Below are 27,569 nucleotides of genomic sequence, written 5' to 3' on the forward strand. Positions count from 1 at the left end.
TGTTCTCAATGTTTCAGTATGGCGGGGGTGTGATAGTTTAGGAGATGATGATAATGATGATGACGATGAATAGAACTAGCTTGTATGAGAGTAACGATAAGTCGTCAGAAATCACCTCTCTACCTTCGGACACGTTCAATTTTATTGGACAATGAAGCTATGATCTTCAACGCAGAGTATCCAAGACTCAATCTTTTACTCCGTCAATTAGCGTCTGCAATGATTTTCTTTAGGTACTCAAGGAGAGACATTCAATTAAGAACGGGAAATCGAGAGGCCTGTGTCGTCGTTGCGGGAGGCCGCCAGGAGCGCAGAACGTGCCAACGACAGGTCATAGCTCCAGACATCGCGGGGTAGGCTGTCTCGAAATAGGCAAGCTCCATGACAACATTCAACGACAGTCTACAACAAGACAGGTCGGCATCGTCTCCAGCCAAATCAAAGACGCCGTCGCGCCGGGAGCTCTCCTCTCTGGCGGGGTCCGTCGAATCGCCGGGCGCACGTGGAGACACAGTTGGACCAGCTAAGCAGTTAGCCCAGCTGCAGGTAATATCGCAAACCTCAGCTGGTGATGGTGTTGTAACTGTTGTTGGCACTGGTTGGCACGTTGGGAGCGAGTTCTGCACCTTGAGAGCGCGCAGTTACCCCTGTCGAGCTGGCGGGTGGGGTACCGCCGTACCGGAGTCCAGGCCGATCCACCGTCTCCATCCAACCATTGGATGCACAGGTGGGGTTTCAGTTGACGTCGCCGGCAGCGCCGAATCCATGGTAGGAAGTCCCCCATCTGTCCCGTTCTTCCGCTACTTTGAGGAAGGAAATGGACGGGAACATGGCGAAAAGGGAAGGGGGGGAGGGAGCCCGATTCATCTCAAATCACACCAAAGCACCGCTTCCCGACGTGCCTGCTTCCAGTCTCCTCCAGACCAATGTGATGCCATGCCGAAAAAACCGGGCAGGTCTACCTAATGTGCAACTACAGCAGGAAAAAGACGCCAGCTCTCTCTTGGTACCGTCCCATGGTTGCTCAAATCAGGTTTCTTGGCAGAGCTAGTGCCGCCAAAGCTCTGTGAGCTCGACACCTTGAGTACCTACCTTAGCTGTGGCGGGGTATCCGTACGACGACGACCAGAGACATCAAGAGTAGTGTCACCAGCTTTCCTGCGGATGAGGCTATTGCGTGCCTTGCTCGCACATCATCGCTGGCACGTTGGCGCTGCCGACACGTCAACTGCAAGTTCCAGTACGCCCGTCAGGATGGTGCTTCTCGATCCCACCTTTCAGTTCGAGGGATGCGTAGATGTGTCTCCGGAATGACGACATAACGGTGGACCAGGTGCCATTTACCCGTGCAAGCAACTCCGTACCAGACTTCGAGATGATAGCTAACGCCTTGGTTGCTATCAACTCTTCACCCACGACAAGACGCAAAAGACGGCATTTGCTCTCACTCATGACGATGCTTTCCGGGCTGACCGTGAACCCTTCCTTCTCCTTCGCCCGCACAGGAGGGGAAAATCAAGGTTCTCGTTGGATATAGTCCTCTTTCATACAGTTCTATCCCGCAGCCTGGTTCCTGCTCTGCCCGCTTGGCCATCTAAGACACACCCCTCCAAAGCTGAAGGGGCAACATCTTGGCCTAGTCCGACTTGGTCCTAGGACACGCATACCACAAGCGCTTCTCCAATTGACGTGCCAAGTGGCGCGACATGGTCCAACGTCTCCCAAATTACCACCCCATGGTCCCCACCCCCTTCAGCTAGACAAGGCAAAGGCCGGTTTCTCTGAGTGGCCAAACAAGCTTCCTACTACACTTCTCGTTCCTTCTTTCCCGGCCCCCAACTCCCGAGTCCCAACAGGCGGATGACGGGGTGCCAGGTATGGCGTAAACGTGCGTCTTCCTAGCGTGCGACCCTCGCTCGATGGACCACTGCCTTGTCGATCGAGGAGGGTCCCGGAGAGTCCTAGGGGATGGTTGGAATAACAGGGTCCAACGCATGTGAGAGTGTAATTGGCATCATGGCACAGCCTGAAGTTGATCTGAATTCTTAAATACCCTTCGACCCCTCAATCTCATCGAGTGTCATTATAGCTTATAGAACCATCTCATCATCATCCCCATTCCAACTCATCTTACAACCAAAAACCACCTCTCAGTCCTCACACAGCAATCATGTCTTACGGCGGCAACGACGACGTAAGTGGTATATCTAGTACACAATACCCGAGCCTCCCTCACTAACAATGTCCCCAGTCCAACTACGGTTCCTCCCGCAGGGACAACGAGGACAGCTACGGCACCTCGGGAACCACTGGCGGCTTCGGCTCCTCCACCCGCGACAACGAGGACTCGTACGGCTCCTCGCGCCGTGACAACGACAACGACAACAGCTTTGGCTCCTCCACCCGCCGCGACAATGACGACTCGTACGGCTCCTCCAACACCGGCCGCAGCGGCAACGACTCCACCTACGGCTCTTCCCGCAACGACAATGACAACAGCTATGGCTCATCGGGCCTGAGCTCGTCTCGCAAGGACAACGACACCTCTGATAGCTATGGCTCCTCCCGCAAGACAGACAACGACTCCTATGGCTCCGGCAACAAGACCTCGTCCTACGGAGACGATTCCATCTCCTCCAACCTCGCCGGCGGCGACTCTCTGTCGTACGGCAACACCAGCTCCAGCCGTCGCGACAACGACAACTCGGATAGCTACGGCTCCTCCGGCAACACGGGCTCCTACGGATCCTCCCGCAAGGATAACGATAACGACAACAGCTACGGCTCCTCCACCACCCGCCGTGACAACGACGACAGCTTCGGATCGTCAGGTAACACTGGATCCTACGGCTCCTCCCGTAAGGACAACGACACCTCAGACAGCTACGGCTCATCCGGCAACACGGGCTCCTACGGATCCTCCCGCAAGGACAACGAAAACGACAACAGCTACGGATCCTCTGGCAACACGGGCTCCTACGGCAGCAGCAGGGACAACGATACCTCTGACTCATACGGCAGCAACAACAAGAGCGGCGACAGCAAGGTCGGCAAGTTCCTCGAGAAGGCGGGCGACTTGCTCAACAGCGATAAGCTCGAGTCCAAGGGCCAGTCGAAGCGGGAGAACGCCGGGTACTGAAACAACAACGATGACTACTAGGTGCTTCTAGTAGCTCTCTCGTGTTTTGTATCGGGATGTTTGTGGTGGAAAATATTACTCTGTCTTGAAGAGGATGCTCTTGTGCGGAAGCCCTCTCTCATCTTTGATGATGATTATGTACTAGCGAGTTCTGAATGAAATATCAATACCGTTTGAACACCACCCGTGACTCTTGTTTTGACATTAGCAAGTGAATAATAGTGACCTTTTGTGAGTGCCCGATAATCCGCTTTGAATATATGATCTTTCTCGGTGTCGGAACTTGCTTGGGCCCATGTAATTTGTATGAGCTGTACCATCTTCAAGTCCATACTAAAATCTACAGCGAGTCAAGGTAATTGATCCGATGACGAGTGAGCTTTGTAATGGGACAGTGAAAGTCACAACCTGATAAGGATGCTCCAAATTTGAATGCTCATAATGCTATGCTATGGAAACACCTCGGCCCATTCACGACATCCCCTCTCAAGAGAAGAATCACAAAATTCAGGTCAACTTCTTGGTAACCCTCACAAGCACAACCCCGTCCGTCAACCGTCCCTCGCAATCCATGAGATGCACGAACCGATACCCAGCCCTCAAGCGATCCAACCTCACCGCCGCCCACGCAGCTAAATCATCCCGCCCAATCTCATCGTCCCTAACGGTGAACCTCACAAACGTCAACGCCTCCACCACGCCCGGCACACTGGAGAACTGCAACGCTTCGCCCTTGAAATCCGGGTCGACGCCGCGGTTCGATTTGGTTTTCGCCTTGAACTCGCTCTCGCGCTCGCGGCCGTCGTCTTTGATGTGCGCGCCCGGGAGACGCTCTTCGGGGGACTCGACGTGGATTTCGACCTTTACGTAGGGCTTGAAGCCTGAGATGCGGGTGTCGCCGGGCGGGAGGGGCAGGTTTTGGGCTGCGAGGACGTCGATTTGGAGGTCGAGGGTTTTGTAGGTGATTTGCGGGGTGGTGGGTGATGCTGGGTCTGGGGTTGAGCCGGTTTTGAGGCATCGGTATCCTGTGGTTTGTATGTCAGTTTCAATATTCTTTGGGTGCTTTATGACAATAAAAGATGATGAGAGTAAAGGCGGCTGTAAGGGGGGAGAAGAAAGGAGAACCAACCCTCGGGCTTCAAAACATAACCCTTGGTACCCGCAAACATGCCCTCGTTGAGCATCATCCCCTCATCCCAGTTCTGCCAGTTGAGCGCGACAATCTGGATGCCCCTCCGCCAAAAGACGGCCGCGTCGAGGTTGGACGAGCCGATGCGCAGGCCCGACGGGTACGCACGCATCAGGTAGTGCCGGTTGTGGTGGAAGAGCGCGTCGCCCTGCTTCTCGTGCACCTCCATGACACCCTTCTCCGATAGCGAGAAGATGTGCGTCGGCATCGAGGCCTCGGGCTGCGCGAGGGACTTGAAGGACACGCCGCGGGTGTAGACGCCCAGCCTGCTGAGCGCCTGGATGATCTTGGAGGGTTTCGCGGCCTTTTTGCTTTTTGGTGGTGCTGCCGGCGGCGTGGTCTTGCCGTCTTCCTCCGAGTCGTCTTCCTGTGCGTCAGTTGCGCCTGCAATCGGCGGCGGCGCGTACTTGACCTTCACGAGGATCTTGCCCATCAGGTCCGCGGGGCGCGGCAGCTCGGTGGCGTCTACGTCGGGGGTGGGGACGAGCAGGCCCGCCCACATGTCCTCCATGATCTTCACCATGATCTCCTGCTGCTCGGCGCTGCAGTGCACCTCGAGACTGACGATAAGGGGCGTGTCAGCCGAGTGGAAGCCGTAGTCGCGGATCGTCTCGCAGACGTGCCGGAAGGGCACCTCCTTGGTGAGGGTGTAGCCGTGGAAGACCTGGGGCTCGATGGGGAACATCCTCGGCGAGGGAGTCTTCTGCAGCGGCGGTTGCTCCGTTCCGACTGACGTTTCCTTCGGTGTGGCAGCGGCGGTGGCGGTAGTGCTCTCGGTGGCAGGGACGGAGGCGGAAGCGGGAGCGGCAGCAGCTGCGGCAGCAGTACCGGCTGACCGAGCCGTGGCCGGCTCCGTCGGCGGGCTCGTAGACTTTTCAATCCTCTCATCCATCTTCTTCCCCAACGAAGTCTTCTCCAGCCTACTCGCCAGAGAACCGGGCATCTTATCCTTGAGCATCGCAAGCTTGCTCCTCTTCTCCTTCTTCGGCTTAGCTTGACCCGAGGTAGCAGCCGCAGCAACGGCCTCCTCATCACTGCTACTCACCGAGGTACCATCCTCATTGTCCGAATCATCGCCGTCCCAGACGTCAATCTCGATGCACCGGCACCCCCTCACCAGCACGTTCCTGTACGCGTCGGTGCTCGACTCGCTGTACAGCTGGTTTCCCGTCAAGTAGGTGTTGTGGCTGGAGCTGATGAAGTAGCTTGAGAGCGGGTACGACAGGTCCTCCTCGTGGACGGGGCGGGTGATGGCCGAGGCGGACGAGGTCATGTAGTTGAGGAAGCCGTTGAAGTCGAGTTCCTCTGGTGGTGCTGCCGCTTCAGACGTGTTGGCCACCAGGCACTCAGGCGTCTCCTCGGCCTGGACGTTCTTGACAAACGAAGCAATCTGCTCCTTGTGCCACTTCTTGTCGTCCTGGCCGGCGTGGACGTTGAAGATCTTTGTCAGGTGCGGTATGACCGAGTCGCCGAGCGTCTTGACGGTGCGCTCCGTCTCGCTGGCGCCGCCGCCGGCCTGGTACCGCAGCGAGGGCCTGGAGGGGTCCGATGTTGCGGACACGATGGTACCCTGCGGTGCAGCTGCAGCTGCCGGTGCCGGTGCTGGTGCTGTTGGTGCTGTTGTGTCCGCCATGATCTGTTTTGGAGTGGTGATGACTTTGATGAGGCGGTGAGGAGGAGGAGAGAGAGAATGGGTGAGAGAAGACGCAAAAAAGGGTGTTTAGGAATAGGTTTGCGATGAAGAAGAGTGAGAGAATAAGAATAGTGAGACGATGGCTGATGCAAGCTGAACCACGAGATACAATCCGCGTCTCGTGTCCCGGTATCAATCAGCCACTAGGCACAGGTAGCGCGAGCTTGTGATACTGCAGAAAAAAAGGTCAAGAAAGGTTTCCAAGTTGAGAGAGCTACAGGAGCTACGTAAGTCAAGCCAAAAAGCCAAGCTACCTACTCTACCTACCTACTCGGCTCGCTGTCCCGAAGGTCCTACTGTGAATATGTGGGCAGTACGTCAACCCGCGCCCCAAGCTCCCTTCCCCAGCAAAAAAAGAGGTCCAGTCGCTGCTTTCCGTGGGTGATGATCCATGGGCAGGGACCTAGGAAGAAACGCCATGAGAGGAGGAACAATCTTGTTTTTGACCCGCTACGCCGCTTGGGCAAAAAATAGAAATCCAGTTACGTTTCAGCTTGGCAAGGGTGGGATACGGTCAGAGGCTGGAGCTGAGTGGCTCTCCTTTTTCTCTCTCTCTCTCCAGGGGACCGGTATAAAGCTCGCTCGAGCTCTTCGAACTGGGCATCGAATCGTGGCAGCTTGTCGAGGTAGCGGGGAAAGGACTGGGAAGTGGTGAGCTGAGGCGTCCAGTGACAGTCCCCCTTTTGCCCCCATCCCAGGGATGATGTGGGATGTCGACACAGGGTTCTTTCTAGCGGTAAAGAAACAGAAGCAAGAACCCAAGCCCAGAACCTGACCGCAACGAACCCAACCCCTGGGACCTTCTTATGGATAGTGTCAACCCCGCCAATAATCGAACCCCTCATTTTGTTAGTGCCGGGTCTTTTCGTCTGCAACATTATCCCTGTATCCTCCAGCTTCAATCGCCATCTCTACGAAGTACCAAGGCGCTGCTCATAAGATCAACATAGTGATAACTAGTCATGGTTTATTTGTATCCACGATACCAATTGAAATTACACGTAATTTCTAGTTCTTTCATCGAGTCCCTGTGTCCGTGTCTAACACCCTACGAGCATAATTATCTGGGACGGGCCGCACCGGCTCGTGTGGGCCAAACTCATGCTCGCACTCGCGTTCATCCTGGCTCACCTCATCCTTCAGATTCATCTGGTGTGAAGGTACGGGTACGTATAACCTGGTCACTCAATGCTCAGCTCGCATATACCAAGATCATATATGTATGTCTTCAATTTTCATATAATATAGCTCGCTCATAAATGTCGTCAGGTCATAAGGCGTGATAGCGATAGTTTACACAAAATCCATCCACCATCCCACCCACCATCTATATACCCACCTCTTCAGAATGTTAAATCGTTTTCTCTCAATTTCCTTTCTCATCACTGGTGAGTCATTCTCACAAGGCTGCTGCAACCCCATCGCCCATCATGGCCGTATCGGCGACGTGACTGACTTCCATGTATTCGCCTTGCTCATCGTCCGCTTTCTCATCATGGCCATGATATCCGCCTCCATGTGCTCAATGTTCCTCTCCAGATCGGCGTCCTCGACAGCGAACTGGCCCTCGCGCCGCCTGTCAAACACGATCCACCCGCCGACGATGAAGATTGTCAGGGGCACGGTGATTGCAAAGTACACCCACAGCTCCTTGGAGATGACAGGGTCCGCGTCTACTCTAGAAGTCAGCAAACAAAAACTTTTTTGATAAGAAATACCTAGCTCCCTATTCCGAGATCGCCGTGTTGATATGACAAGAAAATTGCACCGCTTACCTTTGGCAAAGTCGAAGAACGTCATGCTAAAGACAGACGCGAGAAACGTGCCGGGGAGGAAAACGGCACCAAGTAGCGAGATAGTCTTCATCGCCGTGCTATCCCGCTTGCTGGCATGCGCCAGTCGCCGCTGCTCACCAGCCATCTGGAACTGAATCTTGGACTCTCGCTGGGAAAGCAAGTTATACAGCTGTCACAGCCATCAGCATTCCGCCTTGAACAAGTAGTAAGCAACGTTATGGTGTCGAGACAACATACCGCACTACGCTGAATGTGCAACCTCTCCAACGTCGTCGCCTGATAATTCTCGATACCCGTCAACTTCAAGCTGTAAAACTGCAACCGCGCCACCATACTCCGGTGAAGCTTATCAATGAGCGGCGTATCGTGCTCCTTCGGCACCTTCTCCTTGAACTTGACCAGCCCAGCATCAATCTCCTTGACAATAGCCTGATACGCCTGCGGCCGCTTCCAGAGCACCTGGCTATGACACTCGACGAGATCACGACTGATGGCGTCAACCTCGAGGTGCCCGTCCTGGCTGACGTACCCTTCCTCGTCCTCAATCTCGTTGCGCATGCTTACGGCGTGCTCCAGCTTCCGCAGCCAGTCGCGCGCGTCGCGCTGCTTCTGGTCCGTCGTCGACGACAGGTCGTGCGAGAGGATGATGATGGGGAGGAGCATCGGGTGGCCGACCTGCTTGGCGCAAAAGGTGAGGTGCTGGATGGCGGCGACGATATCGGAGCTCGGGGTGCCCTTGACGTAGCCCGACGTGATGCCGTTGCTGAAGCAGTGGGAGAGCATGAGTTCCCACCCGCGCGTCTTGCCCTTCTTTCGGACGTCGGACTTGCGGAAAATGATTTCTGGACAGTTGAATTAGTTCTGTTGACGCTTCTTTTTCGATTCAATAAAAGAGGATAACACCAACGCAGAGTGGGATCTTCGTCGTCCTGGTCGTAGGCGCACCAGAAAAAGGGGCCGACGACACTGGTGCCCTCAATGGCTCTGAAGGGCAGTCGCATAGCCCGGACCATGGACTCGTATGCATCTGCAGTGAAGGAGATGGTGTGAGGCGTAAATGTGTCCTTGTGCTTCGCATTCTTTTGCAGCCTGGGATGGGTCAGTTCGAAGCTGTACTCTGGGCATGAAAGATGGGGAATTACGAACACCAATCGAATGCCATTGAGCAATTTGACACCCTCTTTTAGCTTCGGTGGCTCAAAAGCGCCCTGTCAGAGTTACAATATCAGTCGATGGCAGCTCTCATCAATCTCACTGAGCGTGAGCAACGATTATACGGTCCCCGTTCATACCCGGCGATGAAGGAAGTTGTCAAACTCATCCATGGTCAAGGGGTGCTCCTCGCACGAATTATAAAAAGGATCCTATCAATTGGGTCAGTCTAGCTCATCAACCACACAGCTGTGCCAGGGGCTCTCCATCCTGTTCCTCTCTGATCGTTGGTTGGACGCATGACTAGCAAACTCACCGAGTAGTTGAGAACCTCGACATAGTGCGTTGCCTCCGAGACTTGGCGGCACTTGCTGACATGTTCGCGGAACATGTAGTCGTCCATCTTGAACCAATGGAGCCGTTACCCGGGCACAGCTTCGGTACGATTAATCCACGGGATAAGGGAGGAAAAGGCAAAATATCAGCAAGGCTACTCCCAGGAAACGAAAAGAGAAAAAAAAAAAAAGAGGTTTGGAGGCTCCTGCAGGTCGAGTTCATGGCTCCAGACCGGGCTCCTTTCATAAGCCGCACCCAGCCCCGTGACTTTGCACCATGTCTGCAGCAAGAAGCAGTAGGAGCGGTGGTCCTTTTCGGGGCCAGATCCAGTCCGGCCCATGCAACAATCTGCACTCCAAAGTAACCCACCTTGCAATTGGTCGAATTGACAGTATCCGTACGGATACCACAACCTCAATCCCCCGGTGAAATCGCTCACTGGATACACTCACCTTGCCACAGCTTGACAGCGCATGTCAGGCTTGTCAGCAAGGGGAGGATTTCAGGGATTTGGGCGGGTTTGCTCATATCGCCTACCAAAGCTTGAAGCCTCTAGTCCCCCTCTGAAATTCAGAATCAGGACTGGGTTAGCACTAAGTCCCCTGAGCGATGGAGCCGACCCGACGACACTTCGTCCCGCGGCCGCTGCCACAATCCCCGCACCTCCACTCTGTCACCGCCAGAACGAACCGCTGTTTCTCTCTGCATTAATAGGCCCGGATAAGGGGCCCATTGGAGCTTGTTTGGACGCTTAGCTCACCCAAGCGTGGGGGGAGGTGGGCGATTTCATAGAGCTGCACAGAATATCCGTAGGATCGCTCTTCTCATCCACACGCCCGTACAAACCTAACGTCGATGACAGCAGCATCACGCACATCCGACGGGAATGCAGATACGCAGATCATGTATGCATGATGCTGCAGCAAAGCTCCTGCTTACCCGAAAGGCATCACGACCGTCAACCTTTGAAGGCTAGAAATCTTATGCACCGTTGCACATGTTCTGGCCAATCTCCACCTCAATGCCCTGAACATCTCCGTCTAGGCCCATCTCATTTGCCAAGGATTACATCCGGCGGCCTCCATGGGTGGTACCACGACACCTTAAAGTCCGAAGCTCTGCCGCCAAGCCATTTGGAATATAATCGTTGTTAGGTATTGATGTAACCAAGTGATACGGTGACAAGTCTGCTCTTCTTGCGCTTTGCCATCTTTCCAGGACCGTTTGAGCCTTCAACCCAATGCCCCCCCCCCCTCGTTGCTGTCCTTACCTTTTTGTTTTCCAAACCGTCGACCAGGCGCCCAAAGCACTGCAGACATCCCTATCGAGACTCTGGCATCTGTCAGGCACCATATACTATTCAAACACTGCTCGTAGACTGAAGCCCACGAGTACACCTTTGCTGGCAGCTCAACTTTTGCTCAGGCGAGACACTAGAAATCGGTAAAAAGATGGCCGTATCTGGAGCACAGCATTAGTAAAGGTCCCGTCCCATCACCTCAAGAAGAACTCACTCGTCATGTCCGGCTGAACCGTATCGTTCGGGATCCTCGGGGTATCTGTCAAACTGGCTGGCATCACCGGCGCCGGCCTTGACTGGGGGAGTGTACGGCGCATCAATGTCCTTGCGAGCCAGCCTGTCCCACGTGACCTCGGTGAACCACGGGTGGTTCTTGACATCGTTTGGACCAGCATACAGGTTACCCAACCGCTTGGTGAGATCCGCTGTAATGAGCTTCTCCAACAGATCCTGCGCATCCGGGTTGATATAGGCAGGGTATTTCACCTTGCCCTTAAGGATGTTTTCGTAGATCTTCATTGGTGACCCGCTGTCCCAAAACGGCGTGTACCCGCACAGCATCTCGTATATCAAGATTCCAAGAGACCACCTAAGACCGGGGTTAGCAATTGTGAAATGACTGCAACCTCTTGTGAAAAGGCCACCTCACCAATCGACGGATTTGTTGTAGCCCTTGTTCGAGACTACCTCGGGAGCCAGATAGTCTGGAGTACCACAAAGTGTCCATGTCTTGTCCGGCACTCGCTTAGCGAAACCAAAATCTGTTATTTTAAGGTGTCCATGTCGGTCGAGCAGCAGGTTCTCTGGCTTGAGATCTCTGTAGATGATGTTTCTCGAGTGCATATACTCGAGCGCTAACGTGACTTCGGCGGCGTAAAATTTCGCGACAGGGTTGGGGAAGCGCTGCAAAAGGAAGCCGGCCAGGTTAGCTCGGGCCAGTAGGAAAGAAATCACTTAAAATTGCACGTACCCCGGATTTCCGCAGCAGCGAAAACAGCTCACCACCTTCAACAAAGTCCATCACCATGTACAGGTTTTTGGAGTCCTGGAATGTGCCCCATAGCGTGATCAGGAACGGGTGTTTGACCTCGCCCAACATCTTCCTCTCGTCGTTGGTGTGTTCGACCTGCTTCATCTTGACGACCTGCGCCTTCTTCAGCACCTTGACGGCATAGAACCGCTGGTTGTGTTTGGACTGCACCAAGTGCACTCTTCCGAAACTACCAGTTCCCAACGTTCGCAAGATATCGAAGTCGGTCAACGTATATTTCCCCTTGGTCTGACGGACCTGCTGGTCCACAGCCTGTTGTGACATGCCGTGCTGCTGCTGGCTCTGCTGCTGCTGCGGCTGCTGTTGTTGCTGATGTTGTGGTGGCTGGGGTGGGTGTAGCATCGACTGAGCTTGCTGCTGTTGAAGTCGCACGGGATCGGTTCCGGGGCTCGGGTTCGGCTGGGAGGGTTGGGTCGGCTGAGCTAGGTAATTATTGTTGGAGGTATGGCCGTTGTTCGAACCGTCATGCTGAGTCGGATTGATTAGGTTGTTGATGCTTGGGAGGTTCTGCGATCCACCTTGTTGATTGTAGTGCGGCTGGTGAGAGCCCGACTGGTTGGGCGGGTGGACAGTGACAGGATACATCTGCTGCTGCTTGGCCCCGTCGGAAGACGAGGTCAAATCCAAACCGTCCTGCTGCTTCAGTGCGGGCAGGGAAGGCGGCTGGGAGTTCGAGGAGAGGGACGACAAGGTAGTCGAGATGGAACTGTCGAAAGGCTTGGAGGAGGTAGGCGTTACCGGGCTGGTGGGTAGACTGGAGCCTTGAGAGTCTTGATTACCCTCCCTCGTCCGTTTTTTCTTGAGGAACCCGAGGGTAGGCATATGAAAGTCGGGGGAGGAAAGAAGGGCTGCGTGCCCCGTGAGGAGGAGGAAATGGCGTAGAAGCGCAGGTCAAGGGCCCACGACGTTTGCAGTTGGATGATGGGGGAGGAACGGTCGCAAAGTGATTCGTCGCTTCAAGGGACAGCCCGGTTGCGCTGGTTGTGTCCTTTTTTGGGGTGTGAGGTGAGCCGTGAATTGGCCGAAAGAGGAGCGCGGGGAAAGCTGAGAGCTGTGCTTCTTTCCTGCTCTTACGGAGTACTAAAGTACGCTTTCAAGTGCAAGTGGGAAAGCCGCGCCTATTGTCGTTAGGAACAATGGGGCCAGGTTTGGCGCATACTTTTGATCAAGGGGAAAGGTAAACCGGGTTGGAAGGGAAGGTCGGGAAGCTCTAACAGCATCCGATTCAAGGGGAAAAGACGTACAAATCCGAGAGTCCTTCAAGTCGGGTACTACGAGCAGGGAGCAAGCACGCAGGCAAAGCAAACCCGTTCCGATTTAGTTGACAGCGAAATCGCAATCGCAATTGGTATTTGGCCGACTTAAAAGCGGGAAAATCGGGAGCTTTCTATTCTCTTGGGACGCTGCACCAAAAAAGTAGTGTGTAAGTTTACGCCGCAGATGGGAAGTTTAACCAATAAGCAACAGAGTGCAGGGTCAAAGGGCGGGACAAGGCGGCACAGATCCAAGGATAGAGGTTGTGAGAGAAGTGAGTGTAGCCACAACAACAAAGGAGGGATGAAAGAGGGCAGAGTTGAGGAATTGTTGGAGACAGCTGGAATGGAGGCGGAAGGGCGGGGAGACGAACAGATGGATGATTCAAGCTGGGACACTGCCTCTTCCAGGGGTCTTGAGTCTTGTCACCTTTCCACAAGTTATAACACATCAAGACTCAAGAGGCATGGAAGGTAAGGCAGGGCCTGGCAATGTGGGATGTATCCGGCCTGGTCTGATGTGGGATCTGGTCTTGGTGCTACTAGCTAGTAGGTGCTGGTCTGGTCTGGTCGTTCGTTGTTGCTTTTTTCCCTGGTCGGAAGCGACAGATGAATGGGCTCGAATGATAGCGGCGGCGGCTGCGTCTGCGTCCGCGTCTGAGGGTTTTGGGGACAAGGGCCCGCTGGATGAGTGAGCAAGGTGCTGGATCTCTTGCTTCGTCTGGGCGAATGGATGGGCGGAGTACGTGGCGACTGAGTCGTTGCGCGCACCGATAAATGGAGACAAGATGGGACCAAAAGATTAAACGACGGCTCGTAGTGATCAATTGGGTTGTATTGGGGTCACCAAGGAGCTCGATTGAGTGATGGTGTTTTCGGGCGTCTCGAGGGAAGCTAGGATTGAGGGGTGAGGAGAAGACAGGGAGAGGATAAGGTAGGTAGTGGTAAAGGTAGAGGAAGAGGAAGAGGAGGGCAAGGAAGGGAAGAGAAGAAAAAGAGAGAAAGAGAGAGGAGAAGGGCCGCCAGTGGAAAGCTGAGGTCGATGATGATGTAGTAGCAAAAGGGTTAATTGGGAAGAGCAAAGAGCTACTGCAAGCTGCTGCGTATGGATGCTGGAGGGGGAGTATGCTACATACCTTTCTACGAATACATAAGTGGGAAGGTAAGGTAAGGTAGAGCTTCTTCTGCTCTGGCCGCAGCCGTGAAGGTGGGCGTGAGAGTACGTACTGCGTGGGTGGGCGGAGGCGGAAGTGGTTCAGTCTGGTTGACGCCCGCGTTTAGACGGGAACGGCGTGGGCAGGGAAGGGCATCGTAATTGGCAGGCCGAGTACGGCACCATCCAATCGGTATCGAGATGGGACAGCCGAGGGCAGCACTCTACGAGCCCAGTGAGGGTCGAGAACAAGTTGGAAAGTGCGGCCGATCCTGTTCCCAGTTCAGTCCATAGGTACATTTTGCAAAAGGTCTGGCTGGGTTACAATAGGAAGGGAAGAGAGACACTGGGAGAGACAAGCGGGAGACAGCGTGCATGCACAAGAGCTGATCTTGGACTCGGTTGAACGCGGGGCATCATGGCATGTCTACCTAGGTATCTGTCTGGTCTGTCTGAACTGTGCTTCATTCTCCGTCTCTGTATCCATATATTCGAGGATTGTCACATCTCGGGTCAACTGGATCAAGAGGGAGGATAGGTAAACGTCGCTACCTGACACTTGACTATACCACTATCCAATATCCAACCTATTATTTTGATGCAACGAATGAGTACAAAGTGTGTCTGCTGAGTCTCGCCTCTCCCCCACCAAGATCGAGCAAGGCGCACCGCAGCAATCGAGCAACAAGCCCAGCAGAGGTGGGGTAGGGGCAGGCCAAGTAACCCGACCTGAATCTCGACGGGGTCGTAGTGGCAGCAAACAGAGACAAGCTGCCGGGGCTCGCCAGCACGCTCGACATTGGATTGGATTCCAGCTTGAATCGAGCGAGTAATTCCACTCCGTATTCAGCAACACCGGATACCTCTCCCCAGTCTCGCTCTCTCTCATCAGTATCTCTGCCTTCCATACCTAGGTTGGATGTGTGCGGAAGTGTAAGTGCCAGCGCCCGTACCTGAGGTAGGTACCTATCCCACAAGGTGATGTACGTACATGCCTTACCTAAGCCAAGGTTCCTAGGTACCGCAGGAAGGTACAGGTCAAAGGAAGGCGGGCGGGGTGATATTCTGCCCTGGAGCTACCTTCCTGCCTTTGGTGCCATTTACCTCCATCCGGCCAGGGCAGCTGCCAGGTATGTAGCTAGAGCGGATGACCCCTCACTCGAGGCACTCAAGGCGAATTGAAGGACTAGTGACGTGCCGTTGCCGACGACCTCACCTGAAATAGTGGAAAGGGCCAGACGCAGGGTACCTTCCATTTCACCTTGGCCGACCCAGAGTGCCAGGCACGCCGCACGCCGCACGCCTACCTCGAGTCTCCTGCCCCAACTGCTGCTATCAGACTGTGAACCTCGAGTCTTGACAGATGGACTCTGGACATTTGCTTCCAATTCGTCTCCACCTCTCATGTTCCCATCATCTTCCCTCACCAACTACCAGTCCTTCCTCAACATTGATCGATCCCATAGACAACCCCCCACGTCCACAGGTAATCACATTCGCATTCCTCTCAGGTCCAATTCCGCGATTCGCGCCGAACTGACACACTGGACAACCCGACTGCCCGCCGCTACCGTCACTCAACCTTTCAAACATCCCCCCCCCTTCTCCAGGCAACTTTCTTTTCCAAACCTTAACCAACTCGAACCCCACAGTCCAAGGACTCCAAAATCGCACACAGACTCTCTCTTGTCCACATCAAGTAAAGCCTGCCCGCTTACATACCATCCAAGCCACCAAACCAGGAAGTTTATAACTCCTTATCCCGCCCAAAGTCGACATGCGCAACATTCGAATCTGGAACTCGGCGGATTTTGGATCTGGAACTCATTAGCCTCTCCATCGGCTTTTTTTGCTTTCCTTGTCCCGTCTCCCTAGTCACCACTACCACCACTGTCCCTTCAATGAAACAAGACGCGCCTCGTTGGGGCGGGAGGCAGGAACTTATTCGTATACGTATGAGCTAAGGTAGAGCGGGATTGTCTCTCTCGTACGGTTCCAACTTTCCATCCGAGTCCGGGCCTGTTAATTGATTCCCCTTCCCGGATCCCGGGTCAACGCCCATTCCAATGGAAACCTCTCCAACTACGGATACCTTTCGCCGGGAACGGCCGTGATGCTGGAGGCAGATCAAACACGCGCCACCCAACTCTGTCATCCTCACTGCCTCACTGATGTCAAGTATCAAATTCCGAGCGGCTTTGTCCCCACGTCTCCTAGGCACATATACACAAACGCACAATCTGCTCTTGGCCGCTTCTCATACTCGGTCACAGATATTCCTTGGCGTACGGTCAGATCTACCGTTCAAGCCGATATATCAGTCGCTTCCGAGGCAGGTCTCAAGCAGTTATTCTCGGATGCAACTCTAGAGAAACTGAAAATCAGCAAATCTCCCTAACACCTCCACCCACTTCGCTACCTTAACTTGCATCTCCGAAGTAATCCTCCGGATGAAGCACTGCAGTCTAACATATTGGCGCCATCATGACACGTCCTCACCCCCACCTTGCACTCTATATTAGAGCTCGGTAGAATTCCGACCTTGTCGTCTGGACTTTATATGATCTTTAAGCTCCTCGGCGACCGGGCCAAGTGAATAACTTCCGCAGCTTTTGCCGAATTATATCTAGCTTGGTTTTTGGCAATGAACAACTATCCATATATAGGTACCATCAATGAAGCCTGCACGTTAAAAACTCCGGTCGGACCGATCTACCAACTCATTGCTAGGCGTGTCTTCTTCGGGATATCGGAATAATAGTCACGCATTACTCCGGCCTCACATGTGAACCACCTCATCAACCGGCCAACCATCATATAATACACTTGAATTCATCTCAGACTGAGTTATTCGTAACGAGAAGCATGGTTGAGACAGAGAGAGAAAATAGTAACCATGGAAACTTGGGTTTTTTCCCCCACCGCCTTCGACTTGCCCCATGCAAAAGTCATGACCTTGTGTTGCGTTGTTAGTATGTACGGTGTCAGTCATCTTTCCCGGTCAAATCAACAGCTGCTTTGCCCCCTTTTTTGTCATTCTCTCCCCTAAAATAATAAAAGATTTCCCATTCATCCCCCGGGCTTGTTCCCCTTCGTTCTTTTTTCTTCATCATCAAATACTTCTCTAGAAGCGATGTCTCTTGTCGTTCTTTGCTCTCCAGGCAGTGTAACCGACGTAGCCGCCGCCGAGGACGCCAAAGAAGAGGAAGATCTTGAAGAAAGTCCACGTCCAGCTGCCGCCACCGCTGCTGTCCTTCTTGATCGAGGAAGATCCCTTCTTGCCCTTGCCGCTGCCAGGGGTCGTCTTACTGGTGCCCTTGCCGGTCTGCGTCGTGTAGAGGTTCTTGGCCTGCACCGAGATGATGTCGTGGTTGTCGCTGAGCTCGCCCGTCTCGGCGCTGAAGCCGAGGTAGGCGATCTGGGGGATGGCGGGGGGCTCGTTGGTCTCGAAGCAGAGGGTCCAGTCGCCCTCGGTCTTGTACTGCAGCTCCAGCTTGAGGAGCTTGTCCTGGAAGTACGTGACCTTGGCCTTGGTGGGCACGCTGGCGTGGCGGATGCCGCGCGCGGAGCAGCCCGCGAGCTCCGTGTTCTTGCCGTCGTTGTCCTTGTCGTAGGAGGTCTTGCCGTCGCCGAACATGGCCATGACGTAGGGGAAGACGGTGCCGGGGCGGTTGTTCTTGTACGTGTCGAAGAAAATGCCGAGGCCGTCAAAGTTGTCGGGGCTGCCAAAGACGGGACCCGCCTGGCCGCGGTTCTTGGTGATCCACATGGCGAAGCCGTCGCCGTAGAGCTGGTTCTTGCCGTGGATCTTGAACTCGACCTCAATCTCCCAGTTGGTCGCCGTCAGGGGCACTCTCGAGAAGAGCCAGCCGGTCTGCGACGGGCGGTCGGATGTCAATCGGATGTAGCTGCAATCGTGTCCCTATGCCTTAGCTTTACGGTTCTTCCCTCTTTTCTCTCCTGCCACATAACATCTCCCCGGTCGATTCGATGGGAAAAGAGTAGGTGTTAAAACATACGAGTCCGTCCTGATGATTGTGTCTCCGCCAAAGTCGTACCACCGACTTGCCATATCAGAATCGAGGTAGGGCTATCGCGAATAGTCTCAGTAAAAAGTGCACTCAGGGGCTGTGGTGGCGCATGAAAGCGCGGGAGTCGCGAACCTGGTTCAGGGAGTGCGTTCGGAGCTAGACAACATACACCAAGAGAAGTCAGCTTTCATCATTCTATTTCCATTGTGCGCGCACACAAGCATTTCATAGCTGGGGGGTTGAACAAGAGGTGTAGACGAACCGCGATGCTCTTGACTTCTCCATCATCCGCCTTCGCGGTGCCCAGGGCGATTGCGGCCAGCCACAGGGCCGAAAGGGACTGCTTGAACCACATGGTTGAGGTTGCTTAAAGCTCGAAACGAAGAGAGGAAACCCCAGAGAGAAAGGAATTAGACGGTTGGTACGCGTCGCAAAGAAAGGGGAGGGGGAAGGAAGGAAAGGGGCCGCCAGGTGGTGCAAAATAGGTAGAGAGCCGCAATGTCCAGCGACGGAGATGGCGTCGTCGTCGTTTCGGCAAAAAGTGTCGAAGGGTGTTTGTGGTGGTGGTGGTAGTGGTCGGGTGGGTTTTGCTGGCTTGCTCGTGTGTCCCCTTCCCAGGCCGTTAGCTGTCCTCTTTTTTTTGGCTGATGGATCCTGATTCCTGGGGTCAGCACGTTTTGGAGCTCCTACCCCTGCTGTACGCTAGAGCCTAGGTGTGCTTCAGGCCAGGCACCCTGCCTCTTCACCAACTACAGGCTGTATACAGCGCACCTCCGACCGCTATTGGGTGAGCCCCGGGCTCCCCTTCTGAGGTGCGTCACTCCCAGAGGAAGGCCAGAACATCAAAACCCTGCCTCAGGCTTTTGCGCTTGCGCCACAGCAGCCTTGCAACACCAGCCACTCCAACTTTTTTTCTTCGAGAGTCGGCTCCAATGCGAAGCTAGCCGGGCATCTGGGGATCAATCTCGGCGCAACAATCGCAAGTCAAGAACGTCACGATTCCTGGTCATTTCACTGCAAGCTTTCTTCATTTCACAAGCCCAATTCTTATCCAGTCAAAGCTATTGACCTGAGAAACCCATACGAAATCATGGAGTCCACAACTGTCAAGAATGCCGTCATGAAGCAGGTCCTCCAGGAGGCAAACCTGGCCAACGCCCGCGTCCTCATTGAGGTAGGTCACCCAGCCTTTCTAGGAGCCCTCTATGCAAGACCATGGAACTAATTATGCAATTACGATCAGAAACTCCAAGAGAACTGCTTCGAGAAGTGCGTGCCCAAGCCCGGCAGCTCCCTGTCCAGCGGCGAGACGACCTGCATGACCTCGTGCATGGAGAAGTACATGTCGGCATGGAACCAGGTCAACCAAGCCTACATTGCCCGGATAAAGCAGGAGTCCAGCAACCCCAGCTTGTAAATCGGCTCAGAAATAATGGGAATACCGCAATAGAGGATTTAGGAGGGTGTGCATTCGTGTACGATTACTGTACAACAATACCGAAAAGGGGGGCTTTGTCAAGTCCAATGGAGAGAGAATTAGGCCAAGGAGGAATTTTCTGAAATGGGGAAAACCCTCCTGATGGCGGAATGATGCAGCATACTGCGTCAGGGAATCGCACATCAACGAAATGTACACAAGATTCGCATCAAAGAGCATAACGAATGAAAAGGGGGCTACGCTTGAGACACGTTGCTGCGCCGCAAAGAGGGACAGAGATGCATATAGAGAAAAAGAGCCGTTTCATGGTTCTCAGGGTATCTTGTAGAGGTAGAAATCTTTACTCCGCCAGGCCCTTCTTCTTCGCCTCCTCCGCCTCGCGCTTTCTAGCCAGGTACCGCTCCTTGGCGCTCGAAATCTCCCCATCCGTCTTCCTCGTCTTCGTAACCCGCTCAACCTTTTCGCGCTCCGCGTCCTCCTCCTCGCGGGACCGCTTGAGGGCCGCCTCCAGCTGCGCCTCAAGCATCCTCGTCTGCCGCTCCCGCATCGCGCCTTTGCCGCCGGACCCGACGAAGCCGGTGCCGGCGCCGCGCTCCGGCCTGCTCTCCTTTGGTCTTGCAGCCTCCTCCCTGACCTGCGCTTCCTTCTTGGCCCCAACGTTGAGACCGCCCCTGAGCAACTGTCGCTTGTCCACCACCTGCCCGTCTTCGTTGACGGCGACGGCGCCGCCTTTCTGGTTGATCTCCCGCGCCACATCGGCGTCGGACTTCTCCTTTGACGCATCGTCGCCTTCGTCTTGTACCGTCGGACCGGCCTTGGCCTTGTCCTCCGCCGCCTTCACAACCTCAGCATGCCTCTCCTCGCCCTTGTTCAACAAATTCTTGTAAAAAGCGCCCATGCCACCCGTCTTGTTCTTCTTAGCCTCCTCTTCCTCCCGCCTCCTCTCCTCTTCCTCGATCCGTCGGTTCTCCTCCTGCTGCTTCTTATACGCCTCCGTGACGAACTTTTCCTTATCCGCATACTCTTCCCCCTCGGCCTCCCGCTCCCTCGCAATCTTCTTCTCCTCCGCAATCAGCGCATCCCGCTTCCGTACGTCGGCCGCAGCGAGCAGGCTCTTCATGTACTTGGGCTTCCTCTCCACGTCCTCCTTGGTCGTCTTCTTCTGCGGCTTGAACGATTCGTACACGCCGTCGTAGTCGTACACGCTCGGATCGAGCTCCTCCGCCGCCTCGGCGTGCTTCTTGGACGTGAGCGAGCCAGAGAGGTCGCCAAACATGGCGCTCTCCTGCTTTTTGGCCCTGCTCGTGGGCGGTTGTGTCGGCAGCGCATTCTTGCTCTTGCTCTTGCTCGCCCTCCCTCCGCTGTCTTGTTGTCTGCTGGACGAGGAGTCGACTTCGAAACCGCCTAGCTCGTCCAGCGACTCGATCTTGGTTCCCGAGTTGGGCGCATCGTTGTCGGAGTCATCGTCGCCGCCAAACGCTTTGGCGCCGAATGGCTTCCGTTTTCCAGGGGCCGGCTTCGATGCGCCGGGCTTCTTGCCTAGGTTGAGGCCGAATGACAAGCCTGGTTTGCTCATTATGTAGTGTGGTGATGTGAGGTTGAAAGATTGAAGCCGAGGCGAAAGATGCGTCGTGCAGTTCATGCCAGAACGTGCACGGTCCATCGGCACCTCCACTAATGCAATCGGTAGCTGCACCCCGGCCTCCATCCGAAGCCGCAGTGGGGCCGATTGCCTAGCTCAGATATCAGTCGACAACACGGTGAAAGTCAACTTGGGCGTCGTCATATCCTCCTGATTGAAAATCTTGTCACTGTGTCTAGATTGATTCTGTCAGGCCACATGGCATGACTTGACTATTATAATGAATTCGTATGGGGAATCTATAGAACGTAATTCTATCTCATGGACAGGTGCTGGGTCTCGCACCGCTATTAAACCATTCTATTTACCCCTGCCAATTGGGTGCTTTTGGTGACAACTGCGTTCCAAAGCCCCGATCGCAGAACATCAAGCCAAAACTCCTAACGATGCGTTCTCCCCAGCTCTTGGTAGAGACTCCAAATTTCGTGCAAAGTGGTTATACTCAAAAGCAACAAAGGGAAAAAAAAAAAAAAAGGTCATCCATCTGTCGTCCGTAGTAGAAATCACAGCCGGACTCGTCCTTCGCTGCTGCCACCACCACCAAACCAGCGTCGAATGTCAGAATCGACACCACCACCATCACCACTGCCGCTATCGTTCCCTGGCTCGTCGTCATCGCCACCCATCCACTTGGGTTTCTTGATGTCTTGGAACCACTGCGGAGGCTCAAAGGTGTCCATTGTGTTCTTCATCCGATGACCCAGGGACTCGAAAAAGTTCTGGTCCTCTTCTGGCTCATCACGATACGGCCTGGCTCGGGATGGCTGACCCGGTTGGCGGTTGGTGGTGGCCCGCACAGGTGACCTTGCTGGAGAGGATGCGAGGCCGTTGCGTGCGCCAGGAATCGTCAAAACAGGAGCGGACCTCCCGCCCGACTCCAGCCTTGCGAAAGCCTCTTCACGACGACGCAAGGCAGAGTTGCCGCCCAGTTCGCGCTCAATGAGATCGCGACCCTCCCTCCATGATCCTGTGCCAAAGACCCGTCCATTGCCATTCTCGTCGTCGTCGTCGATGAACTCGCCGCCGAATCCAAACATGCGCTTGACCTTCCCATACAAGCCAAATAGAGTGGCCGCCACTGGGAGCAGGACAAAAACAGGGAAAAGGTAGTCAAACCAGCGGCCCAGGGGTGTGAAGTTGACCAGCGTTCCGAGGAAGCCATAGAATCGCGTCTTCTTGTAGATTTCGCCAGACAGGAAGGTCATAAAGTTGTATGACAGAGGAACACTGAGCTTCGCAACTTGTCCAGAGTACCAGAATGCCGATTCGTATGCTGTATTGCGCTTCACTAGCGCACGCCCGCGCCAAGTCTTCACCTCCGTCATGGTGATAAAGGTGGCTGCACACATGTAGAGTAGCCAGAGAACCGAGATGAGTTGACCAGCAAAACCGACTTGGCCCTTCTCTCCAACCCAGTGATGGACAACGGTCAGACGGATGACTGACAGCTGAGGGAACGCGGCCTTGACCAGTTCAGACCAGATGATCAAAACTGAAGCAGCGGCCAGGAACACACCCAGGGCGATGCAGGCGTAGGGCTCAAAGTGATAGTAGTAAACGTATCTGGTGTACGGCGTGTGGACGGTGAATCGGTCCCAGAATCCGGCGTGGGGCGAAGGGGCGGCGAATGTTAGCTTCTTGGAGGCGGCGGAATCGAGAATTGCCTGTGTGTCAGAGGCATCCTTCAACAGGTCGTTCCACTCGTTCACATAACGGGACCGCGTGTGCCGGGCTCGCATCAGTTTCCTAGACAAGTCCGCCATGAATTTTTCCGTAATAACAGTCGGAAGGGCGCGGGTGTCGCCAACTACGGTCCGCGGCTGGGATTCGGGCATATTGGCACTTTCGACAAGCTCATCGATCCACTCGCTGAATTTGACTGCGCTGCCAGTCTTCCGACGGCCGAGCTCGGATACTTGCAATTCGACATCCTCCAGGTTCAGCAGCGAATCCTCCATCTTCTCGTATAATTTCGGTGCACGGATCTGCTGTCTGCGCAGTCTCCCGCTAATAGATGCGTACCGAAGCAGTCGCCGGGGCACAGAGACCAAACCGTGTCCCATGAGGTATATCGCAAACACCAAGCCGTAGAAATATGCGAGTGCCATGAAGGAGGCTTTGAATTCGAAGGCGCCAACACCGTATCTAGCGAAAAGGTACGTGAGGCCGATAGCAGCACTTCCGAATACCATCGCATGGTATTGAGCATTTTGACGGAGCGAGTACTTGAGACTATCTTGCGGTTCGCGGTAGCCAGAGTCGGAGTATTCGCCAAGGATCGGAAGAATGAACCTATAACGAACGTTTAGCAGAATGACCAAGGGGAACACAACTCCGACGAGCCACGCACCATGTCAAGGCAAAAGTAAGCCAGTACGTTATCCTCCACGAGACCAGCAGCAATCGCTGAGGGAGCCAGATTCCGCGCGTGGCCTCATCGTCGGTCCTAGCGCTCGAAGCCAAATCGATCGGGACGAGCAGTACCATGCACGCAGGCAGCCATAATGCAAAGAAGATCGGAACCAGGTAGAAGGCGGGAGTCGTTCGTAGCGGTAAGAAATGGCGCAGAATCAGGAGGACGATGACGGAAATGACGAGGAGCGCAAGGAGCGCAAAGATTTCCGATGGCACCGGCGACGAGGCGCTCACGACGTGGAACATTGTGTCGTTGTCGGGACAGCGTCCATGAGGCGCTGCGTTTCCAAACTTGTATCGGTCTTTCGGAAAGTTGTCGTCGCAGATGATGTATCGATTTCGTTGTGTTCAAGAGAAAAAGAATTTCGCGGGGTGCAAATGGAAAGGCGTCGTAATGCGCGCCGGAAGATGGGGGAAGATCTATAGGCTTCCGGAAGACTCTCCAAGAAAGCGCATGCGCACCCTCTAGGGAATGTTTTGACACAGGGGATCGGACTACAATCTACGACGACCAGGTCAGGTGCACGGACCCGGGGTGTTGGAAGGTCCGCAAACGAGCGGGTTTACGTCATCTGCAATGCACTCGCGGGTGTCCACCCTGTGTTCTTGGCTCCAGTTTAATTGATGAAGACCTTCCGAGTCCCAATGTTCGTTCCCGGCAGATCCGCTTTTTCTCCTGAAGCGGCCGTTTTGGGCGCGGGATTGTACTTCAGATCAAGCTCCGTTCCCTGTTATCGATAGATGGATGTAGAAGGGACGGTTTGGGAATCACTGTTGAGTTTCATTCTATGCCTTTCAATAGTATGCGCGACTGTAAAGTGGTTATTATCTTATCCGTAATCCCATGCTCCATCTTGGCAGCGGGAACTGTGATCGAGCCTCTCCACGGGTTGTACTATTCCCAAAAGCCTGGAGCTGGTCGGCGTTGTATTTCAAGGACAGCCAAGACTCTCAGAATCATACTTACTCTTACTGTTCAAGAATAAGTTACTTTGAAGCCAAGTTGCCTGCCATGTCAAGACAAAAAATCTCGAGTCTGACATCCCACTTTCTAAGCAACACGATCTATACCAGCAAACGTAGGACAGGTATATTGATTTGACAATATTTAAGACTTGCCTAAATATCTCAGCCACTTCTCTTCAACTCTCCAGAGTCAATAACAGAAGCCTGGACTTTTATTCCCACATCCATCTGCGCAAAGCAGCAAAGGCTCACCATTCGGCTGCTCTAACTAGCTCGTAAAAGACACTTGAATGAAGCATTGCCATTGGGATGCAGCGAGCTTTCCTAAGCCAGCAAGCTATTACCCAAAGAGTCGCGTCAATACTCTCACGTTGTTGGAAGCAACGCAAGCAGCCAGCATCCTGAACAAGGGGTGATATCTTCAGGAAGGTAGGTTGTCGACAAGAGGAAGCTGAATCACCATCCCTTCGGGCTATTGTCTTTTGTAAGGTTTGCGAGATAGCCATCAAGTCTCCATCCCGTCCTCAACCCGCCTGGCCAAGACTCACCTCGACCAGAACAAGTTCTCAATAGTTCGAACCTCAGTGTCACAGCCAACTCCACAAGGCCAACTCACATAGGCTCGAACAATCACCTTCAACCCCTTGTAAAAAATCAACAATACTTGCATTTGAATTCCAGTCGTTCCCCCGGTGGCCTCCCTAATCCAGGATATTCACAATAACAATACATGCGTAAGGAGGAAGTATTTCATGCTCTCGTACTCTCTCTTACTTTGACAACCCCTCCTGTCTCACGCGCTCTCTCGCCAGACCCTTTTTTTTCTCTGCTCCTTTTCGCAATTCCGTCGACTTCCAACTGAGGACATGCGCAAGTTGCCTTTGCATCGTCGTCCATTCCGGTCCCTTAAACCCCAACCGTCATCCAGATGAATAGGCCCAAACCTGACCCGTTACCGCCGCCGCCGCCGCCGTCCTAGCTTACGGGATGTGATGCTGGAACCAACGAATCCCAACTCCAGAACGCAGTCACCGCATAAACAGACCGGAGAGAGAGAAAACATTAAGGAAATGAAGTCTTTTTTTGTCGTGAAAAACGAACTTTACTCCCAGCGACTATGAGCTTTTCCACTGAAAGAATAAAGAAGGGGAGGAAACGAGCTCTCTTCTGAGTTCCCGCCGTTGTATAGACAAAGTATGCAAAACCAAAGCCGGCGTCACCTTGGGCCACCTCGGGAAGCAAGTCACCATGGCCAACCCCCCAAAGACCGCAATGTGTGTGTGTGTGCCTGTGGCTTCTTACCCACGAAACCCCAGTCAGGAGTCGAATACACGTGCAAGCTTATCTGGCGCCTCCAAAGGCAAAGTTGCCGAAAACCCCGCCTCCACCGCCTGGGGTCATTGGTCCCATGGAGATGCCATTGGTGTTATGTGCTTGCGCGGCAGGCGTGCTCGCGAGACCGACACTACCATTATTGGGCGTACTCGGCCCCCCGTTGTGCTGGCCATTGGGGACTTGGTTTTGCGCTGAATCTTGGTTGCCACCATTATTACCGAACGGCAATCTCTCCAGCACCAGGAGCTCCGGAATGCCCAAGCCCCAGACCTTGCCCACGTGCTCTTCAGGAATCTCTCCGTTGAAGATCTTGTCGCGCATCTGGAAGAAGACCTTGCCTGTAAGCAGGGAGTCGGAACCGGCCTGGTGCGCATTGCCCACGCGCTTGATCTTGAGAGAATCGGCAATGTTCTCGAGGCCAGACTTGTGTTCAAACTTCTGGAGGATGTCGGCGCTGCTAGGATCGCTGGGGGTAAGGAGTCCAGAGTTGTGAAGTCGGATGGCGTGCTTCATGAGGTGCTTCACATCATAAGCCGACGGGAAATACAGCTTCATGACTTGATCGAAATCCGATTCGTCGTTGGGGAGATCGTTACAGGTCAGCAACTTGGTAAGGTAGCCAAAGTCGTAGCCTCCGTGGAAGGAGATCCATTTCACGTTGTCGAAGCATACGAGACCGGACGGGATGAGGAGGGAGGCGAATTCGTGAGGGTCGATGCCGTCTCTCTCGAGAGATGCAAAGTCGATTCCGGCACTCGATAATGACTCGATCGATTTCTCGTTGTACATGTCGTCCTTGACAGAGAACTTGAAGTTGAACTGCCATGCGTAAGGGAATGGTCCTTGAGACGCCGCTCTCCGTTGAGCAGCACTCAGCTCGATGTCTTGCTGCGAGTTTGGTCTTGCTGGCGGTGTCTCGCCATCCTCGTTGAAGAGCGTCAGTCCAATTTGGATGACCTTGAGCATGTCGACATTGGTGCGCAGACACTGGTAGTGGTAATCACTCTTTCCTCTGAAAGAGCCCATTGGCCGTGATACGACGCCCGGGAATTCCGTGTCCTGTGATTTGTCCTGTCAGCCACAGTTCATCATCTCGAATACCTTGCGAGCCTGCTAACCATAGCAATGTACGGGTACTTGTCGACGAGCTCCCGTAGTACCGCCATCTCCTCGTGGAGGTTATGCTTCCACACCTCCCTTATCCTTCCCTTGTTCTGCGTCGTCCGTGCCGGCGCCGCGCCGTGATCGAGCCCAAAGTTGTGTTGCTGCTGCCCATGCTGCTGCTGTTGCTGCAAGCTGGCCGCGTGCGCAAAGCCCATCCGCGCAGCATGGCTTCCGAGCCCGGTGTCGGCGCCGAGGGGGAAGCCGCCATTCAGGCCGGGGGTACCGCCGAGGACGTTTCCATTCGTGGAGAAGGGGCTAATCTGAGCGGCGTTCGCGTTGAGGTAGGAAGGGTTTCCTCCTAGAGGGGGTCCATGATTCGGGCCGTGGCCTTGGGCGTGCGAGGGGAACTGCTGGTGGTATGGCGATATGGTGTTGGGCCCGCCAGGGAACCTAGGTAGCTGTGGCGGCATAACAGACTATGCCTCTCGAGAGGTTCGTACAGTAAGATTGGAAGTTCACCGCGTCGTCGGGCAAGGTCGTGTTGGGTTCTGAGGGGTTGTGGACGGTCCACGGCCC

The 27,569-nt window shown here is 54.3% G+C and overlaps 9 protein-coding genes across 9 annotated transcripts; 2 read left to right on the top strand and 7 right to left on the bottom strand.

Moving 5' to 3' along the window:
* Positions 1-1,762: 1,762 nt before the first annotated feature.
* On the top strand, positions 1,763-3,320 carry BDP81DRAFT_469192 (uncharacterized protein). The gene is made up of 2 exons (XM_060594517.1): positions 1,763-2,194; positions 2,252-3,320. The coding sequence occupies exons 1-2, from the start codon at positions 2,171-2,173 to the stop codon at positions 3,137-3,139; spliced, it is 912 nt and encodes a 303-aa protein (XP_060448986.1). The 5' UTR covers positions 1,763-2,170; the 3' UTR covers positions 3,140-3,320.
* Positions 3,321-3,646: 326 nt separating this feature from the next.
* Positions 3,647-5,961, bottom strand: BDP81DRAFT_391093 (phosphatidylinositol-specific phospholipase C; the record flags this gene model as incomplete). The annotated part of the gene is made up of 2 exons (XM_060587506.1): positions 3,647-4,164; positions 4,269-5,961. 2 exons carry the CDS (start codon positions 5,959-5,961, stop codon positions 3,647-3,649), a joined length of 2,211 nt encoding a protein of 736 aa, XP_060448987.1.
* A 1,276-nt stretch (positions 5,962-7,237) lies between these two features.
* On the bottom strand, positions 7,238-9,567 carry BDP81DRAFT_342494 (uncharacterized protein). The gene is made up of 7 exons (XM_060586042.1): positions 9,286-9,567; positions 9,110-9,181; positions 8,964-9,025; positions 8,725-8,906; positions 8,055-8,659; positions 7,797-7,986; positions 7,238-7,694 (listed from the first exon to the last, which is right to left on the bottom strand). Exons 1-7 carry the CDS (start codon positions 9,370-9,372, stop codon positions 7,450-7,452), a joined length of 1,443 nt encoding a protein of 480 aa, XP_060448988.1. The 5' UTR covers positions 9,373-9,567; the 3' UTR covers positions 7,238-7,449.
* Positions 9,568-10,738: 1,171 nt separating this feature from the next.
* On the bottom strand, positions 10,739-12,478 carry BDP81DRAFT_446709 (kinase-like domain-containing protein; the record flags this gene model as incomplete). Its single annotated transcript, XM_060592095.1, has 4 exons — positions 10,739-10,766; positions 10,820-11,194; positions 11,255-11,508; positions 11,576-12,478. The coding sequence occupies 4 exons, from the start codon at positions 12,476-12,478 to the stop codon at positions 10,739-10,741; spliced, it is 1,560 nt and encodes a 519-aa protein (XP_060448989.1).
* Positions 12,479-17,186: 4,708 nt separating this feature from the next.
* On the bottom strand, positions 17,187-18,448 carry BDP81DRAFT_446710 (legume-like lectin family protein; the record flags this gene model as incomplete). The annotated part of the gene is made up of 4 exons (XM_060592096.1): positions 17,187-17,970; positions 18,082-18,152; positions 18,226-18,249; positions 18,356-18,448. The coding sequence occupies 4 exons, from the start codon at positions 18,446-18,448 to the stop codon at positions 17,187-17,189; spliced, it is 972 nt and encodes a 323-aa protein (XP_060448990.1).
* A 735-nt stretch (positions 18,449-19,183) lies between these two features.
* Positions 19,184-19,510, top strand: BDP81DRAFT_311705 (mitochondrial import inner membrane translocase subunit TIM13; the record flags this gene model as incomplete). The annotated part of the gene is made up of 2 exons (XM_060583744.1): positions 19,184-19,267; positions 19,337-19,510. 2 exons carry the CDS (start codon positions 19,184-19,186, stop codon positions 19,508-19,510), a joined length of 258 nt encoding a protein of 85 aa, XP_060448991.1.
* Positions 19,511-19,871: 361 nt separating this feature from the next.
* BDP81DRAFT_479077 (coiled-coil domain-containing protein 55) lies at positions 19,872-21,137 on the bottom strand (the record flags this gene model as incomplete). Its single annotated transcript, XM_060594874.1, has 1 exon — positions 19,872-21,137. Exon 1 carries the CDS (start codon positions 21,105-21,107, stop codon positions 19,872-19,874), a length of 1,236 nt encoding a protein of 411 aa, XP_060448992.1. The 5' UTR covers positions 21,108-21,137.
* A 539-nt stretch (positions 21,138-21,676) lies between these two features.
* On the bottom strand, positions 21,677-23,834 carry BDP81DRAFT_446712 (LMBR1 domain-containing protein; the record flags this gene model as incomplete). Its single annotated transcript, XM_060592097.1, has 2 exons — positions 21,677-23,465; positions 23,524-23,834. 2 exons carry the CDS (start codon positions 23,832-23,834, stop codon positions 21,677-21,679), a joined length of 2,100 nt encoding a protein of 699 aa, XP_060448993.1.
* A 1,643-nt stretch (positions 23,835-25,477) lies between these two features.
* BDP81DRAFT_162669 (CAF1 family ribonuclease) lies at positions 25,478-27,562 on the bottom strand. Its single transcript, XM_060582055.1, has 2 exons — positions 27,008-27,562; positions 25,478-26,948 (listed from the first exon to the last, which is right to left on the bottom strand). Exons 1-2 carry the CDS (start codon positions 27,461-27,463, stop codon positions 25,896-25,898), a joined length of 1,509 nt encoding a protein of 502 aa, XP_060448994.1. The 5' UTR covers positions 27,464-27,562; the 3' UTR covers positions 25,478-25,895.
* Between the last annotated feature and the right edge of the window lie 7 nt (positions 27,563-27,569).

This window comes from Colletotrichum phormii (assembly GCF_030913505.1).
Source record: "Colletotrichum phormii strain CBS 102054 chromosome Unknown BDP81scaffold_4, whole genome shotgun sequence".
In the NCBI taxonomy this organism is placed as follows: Eukaryota; Fungi; Ascomycota; class Sordariomycetes; order Glomerellales; family Glomerellaceae; genus Colletotrichum; species Colletotrichum phormii.